At 43.3% G+C, this 12,352-nt stretch overlaps 1 protein-coding gene across 3 annotated transcripts in view; it reads right to left on the minus strand.

Moving 5' to 3' along the window:
• Nucleotides 1-12,352, minus strand: part of gpr180 (G protein-coupled receptor 180) — a 164,006-nt gene that overhangs the window by 81,451 nt on the left and 70,203 nt on the right. For all 3 annotated transcript variants that reach the window (XM_085998566.1, XM_085998565.1, XM_085998564.1), the window contains one exon: nucleotides 6,278-6,496. In XM_085998566.1, the coding sequence (XP_085854692.1) occupies nucleotides 6,278-6,496 (219 nt within the window). The remainder of the gene's footprint in view (nucleotides 1-6,277; nucleotides 6,497-12,352) is intronic.

Genomic DNA, 12,352 nt, shown 5'->3' on the forward strand with positions numbered 1-12,352 from the left:
CGTTAATATAGATTGTAAAGAGTTGGGGTCCCAGCACTGACCCCTGCGGAACACCACTAGTTACTGATTGCCAACCCGAGAATGAACCATTTATCCCAACTCTCTGTTTTCTGTTAGATAGCCAATCTTCCACCCATGCCAGTATATTACCCCCAATCCTGTGATTTTTTATCTTGTGCAATAATCTTTTGTGTGGCACCTTGTCAAATGCCTTTTGGAAGTCCAAATACACCACATCCACTGGTTCCCCTTTATCCACCTGTTTGTTACGTCCTCAAAGAATTCGAGCAAATTTGTCAAGCATGATTTCCCCTTCATAAAACCATGCTGACTCTGTCCGATTAAATTATGCTTATCCAAATGTCCTGTTACTGCTTCCTTAATAGTGGACTCCAACATTTTACCAACCACAGATATTAGGCTAACTGGTCTATAGTTTCCAGCCTTTTGTCTACCTCCCTTTTTAAATAAGGGCGTTACATTAGCAGTTTTCCAATCTGCTGGGACCTTTCCTGAATCCAGGGAGTTTTGGAAAATTACCACCAATGCATCCGCAATCCCTACCACTACTTCTCTCAAGACCCTTGGATGTAAGCCATCCGGTCCAGGGGATTTATTCGCCTTAAGTCCCATTATCTTACCGAGTACCATCTCCTTAGTGATTTTAATCGTATTTAGCTCCTCCCCCCCCTATAGCCCCCTGTTTGTCCAGTGTTGGGATATTTTTAGTGTCCTCTACTGTAAAGACTGATACAAAATAATTGTTCAGCGTATTTGCCATCTCCATGTTCCCCACTACTAATTTCCCGGTCTCGTCCTCTAAGGGACCAACATTCACTTTAGCCACCCTTTTCTTTTTATATAACTGTAGAAACTCTTGCTATCTGTTTTTATATTTTTTGCTGGTTTACTTTCATAATCTATCTTCCCTTTCTTAATTAATCTTTTAGTTATTCTTTGCTGGCTTTTAAATGCTTCCCAATCTTCTATCCTCCCACTAGATTTGGCTACTTTATATGCCCTTGTTTTCAGTACTCTCTCCTTTATTTCTCTCACTCTACTCCCTCCCTTTAATAGATCTCCATTCAGTGTCAGCTCTGGCCACTTCCACCCTCCCATGGCTCTTATCTTGTTGTCAGAGAAGCATCAGCAGGAGTGGTGAGAATGTAACAGAGAAAAAGGGGCACTAATAGAAAGGGGAGAAAAGCAAAGAAAGAACAGAAAGCAAAATGTGAGAGTAACAGTAAAAAGGGTGAGAAACACAAAGTGAGAATGAGAAAGAGAGCATGGGAGAGAGAGAGAAAACGGGGAGAAATAGCGAGAAAGAGAGAGCCAGACAAACTTACACAACTTTTTCGCATGGCTTGGCATGTCAGCTTCCAAGACCAGACATAGAGGCTGGTATTTTAAACCCCCTCACCCAGTGAGAAGGGTGCGTGGGAGGGGTTAAAATGTGAAAATTCTTTTTAACCCACCGTGTTCCTGGCTGCCGTAAATTTTCTGATGGTGAATCATGCCATCGACGAGGCTCCTGCTAAAGGCAAGCGTGAGCCTACTTAATATTCAAAAGTCACAGCCCGATGACATAATTGGCGCTGCAACGCATCATTGACTTCAAGCCAGGGAGAGTCCCACACTGTCTGCAACCTGACAGCCGAACCACACTGGGGATATTTCAGTGTCCCAGACAAATTCCTCTTTCTCAACAAGTAGTACCAGCAAAATATCTCATTGCTGTTTGTGGGATGCCGCTGGCCTGGAAAGTTGCTGGTTTGCCTACAATACACTCCAAAAGTAATTTACTCGCTGTGTCGAAGCTACATGACAAGCTACATAGACACATGCTCTGGTATTTCTTTAGAACTTACATTTATATAATGCCTTATCATGTCTCTCAGAGTGCTTCACGTAGAATTAATTAATTTTGAAATGCAGTTCTTGTTTTTAAGTGGGACAGACAGCCAACGTTCATCTGTTTTTTGGTGGTTCAGGAAGAAGTGTTGGCCAGGATATCGCGAGAACTCCCTGCTCTTCTCTGAATAGTACAGTAATACGTTTACCATCCTCCCGAGCTATGGAACAGGTGGACAGTGTGACCTAGAAATTCGATATTGGTAAAAAACTGCTGGTGCCACCGTGGGCCAGTGTTAATGGCCAGCGAAAATTATGGTGCTGGCAGGACCGGTAAATTGGTGCTGGTGGCTAATTAACATTATCCCAGCACTAAATTTACTGCGCAACGCTGTTCTGGTGGCGTTAGTCCCGGCAGGTGGCTCCAATGTAGCGTGGCCGTAATGTCATTGCAGCAAGAACAGCCTGCTCTGAAAGTGAGGCTGTCATTTCTGAAAGCAGTTCGGTCCTTTAAAGGGGAACTGTCTTCTGAAATGAAAAAAATAAAAATCATGTAAAAATAGGCAGTTTTTAGCCCTTACACCTCAACTGCCTTCTGAAAAAAATTAACATTAAAAAGAATTCCCACATGGGAGTCTTCAGCTCTTAAAGCTGAATTGCCTTCTGCACCTAAAAAAATGGTAAAAGTGCTTCAGCACTAACACAAATGGCTCAGCAAGCCAGGGAAGGGGCACCCAGGGACCCGCACGCAGCACTCCAGCTTTGTGCAGGGGGTCAACACTGCAAGAGAGATCCTCTACCCACAGGGGCCAGGAGGCCCTCCAGAAAGAAGGATGTGGGACCAGATCACCGAGGCAGACAATGCCAGTAGTGTCGACTCCCATGACCTGGCTCCAGTGTCCAAAGATGCTTCATGACCTCAGACCAGTGGTCAAGGTCAATGAATGCATTTTCAAAAGCTGTCTCCTACCAACTGCACCACTAGCCTCACACACTGCTCAATGCACGAACCCCCTCCCCCCACCACTCACATATAGAACAGGAGTAGGCCATTCAGCCCCTCGAGCCTGTTCCGCCATTAAATGAGATCATGGCTGATCTATAACCGAACTCCACATACCCGCCTTTGGTCCATATCCCTTAATACCTCTGGTTAACAGAAAGCTGTCAATCTCAGATTTAAAATTAACAATTGATCTCGCATCAATTGCCGTTTGCGGAAGATAGTTCCAAACTTCTACCACTCTTTGTGTATAGAAGTGTTTCCTAATTTCACTCCTGAAAGGTCTGGCTCTAATTTTTAGACGATGCCCCCTAGTCCTCGGCTCCTCAACCACTGGAAATAGTTTCTCTCTATCTACCCTATCTGTTCGCCTTAATATCTTGAAAACTTTGATCAGATCACCCCTTAACCTTCTAAATTCTCGGGAATACAACCCTAATTTGTGTAATCTCACCTCGTAATTTAACCCTTGGAGTGCGGGTATCATTCTGGTAAACGGATGCTGCACTCCCTCCAAGGCCAATATATCCTTCCTAAGGTGTGGTGCAGCATAACCTCTACCCCCTTGTATTCTAATCCTCTCGATATAAAAGCCAGCATTCTATTAGCCTTATTGATTATTTTCTATACCTGTTCATGACATTTTAATGATCTGTGTACCTGGACCCCCAAGTCTCTTTGGACCTCCACTGTTTTTAGCTTTTCACCATTTAGAAAGTACCCTGTTCTATCCTTTTTAGGTCCATAGTGGATGACCTCACATTTGCCTACATTGGGCAAAACTGGATTTCATTCACTTAATCTATCGATATCCCTTTGTAATTTTATACTTTCATCCACACTGCCTACAATGCCGCCTATCTTTGTGTCATCGGCAAATTTGGATATGTGACTTTCTATGCCATCATCTAAGTCGTTAATAAATACTGTGAATAGTTGAGACCCCAACACAGATCCCTGCGGGACACCATTAGTCACTCACCTACCAACAATCTGTACCAAACACGAGGCACACCTCCCATTTCTAGCTTCACCTCATCCCCTTGGAGGAGACGGTGCTGGCCAGCCTTGTGAGGGGCATGGCCGAGCCCTTGGCCAGCAGTGGGGCTGAAAGGATACAAGATGCTGGTATCCTCATACGTTATCCTCCTTCTCGCAGCTCTTGCTTTCCTGCCCTCCCCTCACCACACCACCCTTGTGCCTTCCTCATTTCACACACCCATGAAATGCAGTCTGCCCAGCCAGTGGTGGAAGGAGGAAAAGAAACGACGTCACTTGCTTTCACACTCCCAGCCACCAGCTCCTCAAGGTCGACCTGCAAGGCCATTTGCACTGTCACCCACTGAACGTCAGCAGCCTTCCACCAACCATGCTGCAGCCACTGGGGTAGCACTGCATGACATCAGTAGGATAGGCAAAGGCACACATAAGATAGTCAACTAAGGGAATGCATAAGGGTGGTGAGTTGATTTCTTGATGTCACATTGGATGGATAGGTGTATAAAGTTGGATTGGAAAGTTTGCTTTGTGGTGGCTTTTATTTCAGCATTGTGGCCAAGAGGACACTGTGATGGTCAGTAACAGAGGGAAGGTTAATGTGTGGAACAAAGGTTGAAAGGGGAATTGGGGTTGTGGTCACTGGTACCGCAGGCGGATGATTCCATCCCGGATTCCCAGCCACAAAGGGGCTGTCTGAGTTGCATCCTTCCTTCTGTGTCTTCCTCTTCCCTCTGTGAGCGGATGCTGTTAAATCTGAAATAAAAGCATAAAATGCTGGAAATACTCAACAGATTGGGCAGCATCTCGACCCGAAACATGAACTCTATTTCTCTCTAAACAGATGCAGCCTGACCTGCAGAGTATTTCCAGCATTTTCTGTCTTCTCAGAGGCCTTCCTTTACCATCCGAGGCCTTGCAAGTGTTCGGCAGCTTTCCCTACACACTTAAAAACATTTCAACTTTTAACACCAAGCCACTACTTCAATAAAATAATAAAAAATCCAGTCTTAAAGCTTAAATGCAAACTTACCTTAAAGATGTGTGTGTCCCTTTCAGAGCAAGCTTAGGAACCAGCGCCAAGGTCAAAGTTCGCAGAGCGTGACGTTAAGTGCATGCCGACTGATGTCATGCTCTCGTTATTTGCATCTCCAGGGCCAGCGCTACTATCGGCAGCGCCAAGGCTCTCACCAAAATGGTGGCCGCTGAGTCCCGTGCCAGAGAAGAGCGTTAGCGTGGCGGCCGCCATTTTTCGCCAGGATTCCAATGATAACGGGTGGCAGGAAGTATCCCAATTTCTGGGCCTTTATGTCTTATTATGTGACGAGCAGTGCCACCGAATATGCAACACTGCCATAGGTATCAGCCTTGGCTTAGTGGTAACACTCTCGCCTAAGTCAGAAGGTTGAGAGTTCAAGTTCCACTCCAGAGACTTTAGCACAATTTAGGTCGACACTTCAGTGCAGTACTATAGGAGTACTGCACTGTTGGAGGTGCTTTTGGATGAAATGTTAAATCAAGTCCACCTTCTCAGATGAATGGAAAAGATCCCATGGCACTTTCGAAGAAGAGCAAGGGAGTTCTCCCCTGTGTCCTGGCCAATATTTATCCCTCAATCAACATCACTAAAAAAAAATGACCTGGTCATTATGTCATTGCTGTTTGTGGGACTTTGCTGTGTGTAAATTGGCTGCCATATTTCCTACATTACAACAGTGACTACACTTTAAAAGTATCTCATTAGCTGTAAAGCGCTTTGGGACACCCGATGGTCGTGATTGACGCTATATAAATGCAAGTATGTTCTTTTCTTTTGGCTCTGTAATGCACCGAAGTGTCAGACAAGATTATGGAAGTCTTGGGAGAGGGTTTTGAATCCACAACCTTCTGACTCAAATGTGACAGTGCTACCAATTAAGGCAAATGTTTGGATTCCAGAAACCCTAAAGTGTTCCAGCAGGACCAATCTGACCTCAATCTGCCCAAAGCCCGTTCAATTGCTCTCAGTCCCTGATGGATAAAACAAAGCTATTGAGACAAGTGCAAGAACTTAATTAGAGATCAGCTCGGTACAAGTGACATTGACAGATGACTGCCCTCCACGTTTCAAACTGCCAGTGAGCAACATCACAGGAGATCTACTAGTCTCTTTTATTAAAAGAGAAGTAACATGGTTAATTGTGCAGTACCATCACAGACTGATGGAGCATGGGCTTGTGTCCTTGTTTCTCCCATAACAGAGTTCCTGATCTCAGCCATCCTTTTGTGCTTTCACACAGGGCAATAAAATGAAATTTTGGTGAAGGGTCACCCTGAATGTTCTCATCCATGTCCCAGGGATCAATTTCATAACCGTACTGGCAGAGGCCTGAGATTCTTAGTATAGCAGAGAATATGGTTCAAAAGCAGGAAGCCACAAATACTTACCAGACTCCTCTGCACTGAAGTGATCCAGTGGATTGTTAGCTGCGTCTGGGTTCAGTAACATAAGTTTAAACTTGATAGTCTTTGCAGCAAAGCCCTCGCTACCCCTTTTCTCTTCCTCATTTTCTGGACAGGTGTACTTATCTGCATACACAATGTACCAAGCCTGAGGGTGCAGAAACTGGGAAATAGTTTGATTGTTTTCTACGTCGTCCAATGAAACTGAAACACAAAAAAAAAAATCAAACAATATTTTTTCTTTTGGAACAATACCATACACAGGAAGTACTGTTGTGGAATTCAATTTTCTCTCAACAAAAGTGTACACTGTACCAATTAATTATAGTATTTTAAACCAATTAATAATCCATATTTTTTCCCCTTTCCTTCCGTCACACATTGCTGTATAATTGGCCACTAGGAGGTTTCAAGCACAGTCCAGAGGTGACTATCCTCAGATTTTCAACTCCTCCTTGTGCAGTAGGATTTGGTGCTAACTGATGTCTCTCAATAAGCTGTGGCTAGGATTTGGCCAATGTGTAGAGAATCACAGTTGTAAATCCACTTCCGAATACTATGTAATAAAATCAGAAAATGCTGGAAATACTCAGCAGGTCAGGCAGCATCTGTTTTTCTCTCCACAGATGCTGCCTGACCTGCTGAGTATTTCCAGCATTTTCTGTTTTTATTTCAGATTTCCAGTATCCGCAGTATTTTGCTTTTGTCTGAATACTACGTGTTGCCCTAATCCTTTACTATTCTAAAAATGCAATTACTATACCACAAGGATCTGATCCATGATTGTTTCTATTTTATATATGATATATACCTTATATTGCACCTTTAACGTAGAAAAATGTCCCAAGGGAATTCACAGAGGTGTAATCAGAAATAAAGGATAAATGAGCCAAAGGATGAGATATTAGGAGGTGACCAAAAGCCTGGTCAAATAAGTGGGTTTTAAGGAGGGTCTTAAAGGAGGTGAGGGAGATGGTATATATTAAAAATGAACCGAAGAATGGTCAAAAATGCACAATGAAAAAATCCATGCTATACTTTTGTTAGGGAAACAGATGATTAACTTGAACATTATATTACTATTATAGCTATTATGTTACATTTGTAAGCTCGGCGAGTGCCTTCGCTACTTTGTCTCAAATCCAAACTGAATAATGTACTTTAACCCTTATGTCACAAGTGCATCCAGTTTACTTTTCATTTTCTACACCAGTCATCCTTATGGCCTCATCTCAGTATGACTGAAAATTTAGTATCAAATTGTGAATTACAATGCACTTTTATATTTCTTAAGGGTTGCAAAGGAAACTTTTGCAAAAGGAGCGGTACTTCAACGAAGACCAGCAGCCTTCTCCCCATTACATCTGGTGCTGTCAGTTCTCAAGACCTGGTGGAAGCCAGAAACCTGGAAATTCCATTGCTACAAGTGAAATTCTGCAATTTTAAATGGAGATCTATCACCTACATAAAAGTGGGTCCCGACTGCCTTTGGAACAGTGATGGCTGATTTAGTGCACCTGATGCTAGAACAACCACAAGTTTGGCATCAGCTTCCCTCTAATGTAGAAGTGCCTAGAAGCAGTTTGTATTGAGGAACCAATATGCACGGGGCTGAGTACACCCAAACTCATGCAGGGGCTTTACATACTTCAGTCCTTTGATCACATGTATTGCATACACAGAACTGCAGGTAAAACACTCTGCTGGAATATATTGGCTTTGGTGAACAACTATTGAAAATTAACATTAATCTGTTTTCTTCATAATTAAGTTTATAAAATATTACTGTTTATAGCTTGTTCAAAGGTCACTTGGGTGGCTAAATTGGATAGCCCCTGAAAAATGGCACGGGGATCGCAATGCACGATTAACCCACGTCCGTTATTTGAAATGCAGGCAGCACGCCTACTTTGTGCTGCCTGCTCAAAAATAATGATTTTTGTGTGCAGCCAGCGCTAACCGCGCTGTTAATCGGTTGCACGCATCAGCAGGGGGCCCAAAATCGTGAGGGGCTAGTGTCAGTTAAAACTAGCCTGCACTGCTTAAAGCTATCTTGCACCTCTTAAAGGGGAGGTGCATTGTGGCTGGAGCAGGTGCTGGAAGTCATTCTACAACTGAATCTGACCTGGGAAATAGTTAGGAATGGCAGAACATGGGAGAGCACAGTCACCAAGATTTTCCAATGCTGCACTGCAGCCCTTGGTGGAAGAAGTAGAAAGAAGGATAGATGATAGAGTATGCTGAAACAATGCATCCAGTGCCTTTTTTCCTTTTAGATACCCAAGAGGTGCACCTTGACTGCCTCTCTCTTCCAGCAGCTTGTCCTGCCTTGCATGGCCTCTGCTCATTCTGCAAGTCATGCTGTATTCCAAAGGGAATTCTTACTAGTGGACACATCTGGCAGCAAGTGGTTTGTGCAGAAGCCTCGGAAGTCAGGAAAAAGTCCTTCAGCACCTGCCACACCATTCCCTGTAGACTTTGGCAACTTTGAACAACTATAGAAAGCACCAAACACTTCTAGAAGCGTACCAACAGCCAGAAGAAATCAACAGCAACTAACCTGCAAGTAATTGATGATCCCTTTAAATAGTGCTGGTGAGGGGTCCATCCTGCTGCTGAACGGGTGTTCAGCTGTGCGAGGTTAAGAGAGGGCATTAGCTGGAGCTTTGAGTTCCAAAATGGCAGCGCTGGCGTCAAATCAGTGTTGCACGCTGATTGACGTTATGATTTGCCTGCTCTACATACTTCCGATGGATGTTCACTGTGCGCTCACCAATATGGCGTATGGTGCGATTTGCCCAAGAAGTGTGTGCTTGGAGCTCCAGGGGTACTTGTAGGGACAAAATTAATTGTCACTTGGAAGAACATGGGCTAATAAATGACGGACAACATGGATTTGTAAAAGGCAAATCCTGGCTGACTAACTTGATTGAGTTCTTCGATTAAATAACTGAGGGTTGATGAAGGTAGTGCAGTTGATGTTGTGTACAGGGACTTTCAAAAGGTGTTTGATAAAAAAGTGCCACATAATAGACTCGTTAGCAAAATTGTAGCCCATGGGATTAAAGGGCCAGTGGCAGTGTGGATGCGAAATTGGCTACAAAAGTGAAAGTAGAGCAGTAGTGAACGGCTGTTTTTCCAGACTAGAGGGAAGTACACAGTGGTGTTCCCCAGGACCACTGCTCTTTTTGATATATATTAATGTGCATGTACTTGGGTATAGGTGGCATAATTTCAAAATTTGCAGATGACACAAAGCTTGGAAATGTAGTAAACAGTGAAGGGATAGTAGCAGACTTCAGGAGGACATAGACAAACTGGTGAAATAGGCAGACACATGGTAGATGAAATTTAATGCAGAAAAGTGTGAAGTGATGCATTTTGGAAGGAAAAATGATGAGAGGCAGTATAATGTAAATGGAACAATTTTAAAGGGGGCACAGAAACAGACAGATAGGTTGATAAAACTGTTTCAAAAGCATACGGACTTTATAAATAGAGGCATAGAGTACAAAAGCAAGGAAGTTATGCTAAATATTTATAAATCACTGGTTAGACTTCAGCTAGAGTACTGTGTCCAATTCTGGGCACCACACTTTACAAAGGATGTCAAGGCCTTGGAGATGGTGCAGAGATTTACTAGAATGGTACCAAGGATGAGGGGTTTCAGTTATCTGGAGAGATTAGAGAAACTGGGATTGCTCTCCTTAGAGCACAGAAGTTCAAGGGGAGATTTAATAGGGGTGTTCAAAATTATGAGCGGTTTTGATAGAGTAGACAGGGAGAAACTGTTTCCAATGGCAGGAGGGTTGGTAACCAGAGGACACAGATTTAAAATAATTGGCAAAGAAGCAAGGAGGGAGGTGAAGAGAATTTTTTTTACACAGTGAGTTGTTATGATCTGGAATACATTGCCTGAAAGGGTAGTGGACGAAGATTCAATAGTAACTTTCAAAAGGTAATTGGATTGAACCAGACAGTTTGCAACCTTGGTGTCTATTTGACCCTGAGCCAAGCTTCCCACCCCATATCCTCTCCATGTCAAAGACCACCTACTTTCACCTCATAACATTGCCCATCTCGGCCCTTGCCTCAGCTTGTCTGCTGCTGAAATCCTCATTCTTGCCTCTGCTACCTCTAGATCCGACTACTCCAATGCTCTCGTGGTCAGCCTCCTACCTTGGACCCTCGGTAAACTTGCGCTCATCCAAAACTCAATTTTAAAATTCTCAACCTTGTTTTCAAATCCCTCCATGGCCTCCCCATCTCTGTAACCTCCTTCAGCCCTACAACCCTCTGAGATCTCTGCGCTCCTCCAATTCTGGCCTTTTGTGCATCCCCAATTTTTGTCACACCACCATTGGCGGCCGTGCTTTCAGCTGCCTAGGCCCTAATCTCTGGAATTCCCTTCCTAAACCTCTCCGACTCTCTATCCTCCTTTAAGACACTCCTTAAAATCCACCTCTTTGACCAAACTTTTGGTCTTCTATACTAATATTTCCTTAAGTCGCTCAGTGTCAAATTTTGTTTGATAACGCTCCTGTGAATCGCGTGGGATATTTTATTATGTTAAAAGCACTATATAAATGTAAGTTGTTGTTGTTGGATCTCTACTTAAGAAAAATTTTCAGGTCTGTGTGGAAAGAGGCGGGGAGTGGCACTAATCGGTAGCTCTTTCAAAGAGCTGGCACAAGCACGGTGGGCCTCCTTCTATGCTGTATGATTCTACGATAAATTAGCAGGATTCAATGGTTTCCACCCCAGGGAATTAAAAGAACTAGGTGAGAAATTTGTAGATGCTCTAGTCATGATCTTCCAAAACTCCACTGATTCAGGAATTGTGCCCTTGGATTGGAAAATTGCTAATGTCACTCCATTATTTAAGAAGGGTAGGAGAGATATATTAGGAAATTATAGGCCTATTAGTCTTAACATCTGCTGGCAGGGGTGGGGGGCGGGGGGGGGGGTGGAGAGAAATGACCAGAATCTGTTATTAGGAACAGCGTGACTGAGCACTTGGACATATATGAACTAATCGGATAGCTAACATGGATTTACAAGGATAAGTCATGTCCAACAAACCTAGTTGAATTTTTTGAGGAGGTAACTGAAGAAGTAGATAAGGGAGTGTCTATGGATGTTATTTATGGGGGCTTCCAGAAGGCATTCAATAAGGTTCCACACACAGGATCGTTAACAAAAATGAGAGTGTATGGAACTGGATGCAAACTATTGACATGATAGGGAATTAGTTAGGAGGTAGGAGACAGAGAGTAGGGATAATGGGAATGTACTCAAACTGGCAGAATGTGACCAGTGGTGTCCCCCAGGGATCTGTACTGGGGCCTCAGCTTTTCACAAGATTTATAAATGACTTAGATAAAGGAATAGAGAGCCATCTCTCAAAGTTTGCTGATAACACTAAATTAGGTGGCACTGTAAATAGTTTAGATGGGAGCAGAAAGTTGCAAAAAGATAGATTAAGTGAATGGGCAAAACTGGCAGTTTTGTGGAGTTTAATATGGGCAAGTGTGAGGTCAATTACTTTGGACCCAGGAAAGATAGATCAGAATATTTTCTAAATGGTGAGAAGCTAGGAACTATGGAGGGGCAGAGAGATTTAGAAGTCCATGTACAGAATGACTGAAAGTTAGTGGACAGGGACAAAAAATAATGGAAGGGCTAATGGAATGTTGGCCTTTATCTCAAAGGGTCTGGAATACAATGGGGTGGAAGTTAAGTTACAGTTGTATAGAGCTCTGCTTAGACCCCATCTGGAGTAATGTTTTCAGTTTTGGGCACCACACCGCAGGAAGGATATATTTTTTTGTTGAGGAAGGATATATTGGCCTCGGAGTGGTGTAGCACAGATTCACCAGAATGATATTAAGGCTAAAAGGATTAAATTATGAGGACAGGTTGCATAGACTAGGTTTGTATTGCCTCAAGTGTAGAAGATTAAGGGACGATCTAATTGAGGTGTTTAAGATGATTAAAGGATTTTATAGGGCAGATAGAGAGAAACTATTTCCTCTGGTGGGAGAGTCCAGAACAAGGGGG

This window comes from Somniosus microcephalus, chromosome 10 (genome assembly GCF_052327205.1).
Source record: "Somniosus microcephalus isolate GS21.2 chromosome 10, FLI_Smic_1.0, whole genome shotgun sequence".
NCBI classification, from domain to species: Eukaryota; Metazoa; Chordata; class Chondrichthyes; order Squaliformes; family Somniosidae; genus Somniosus; species Somniosus microcephalus.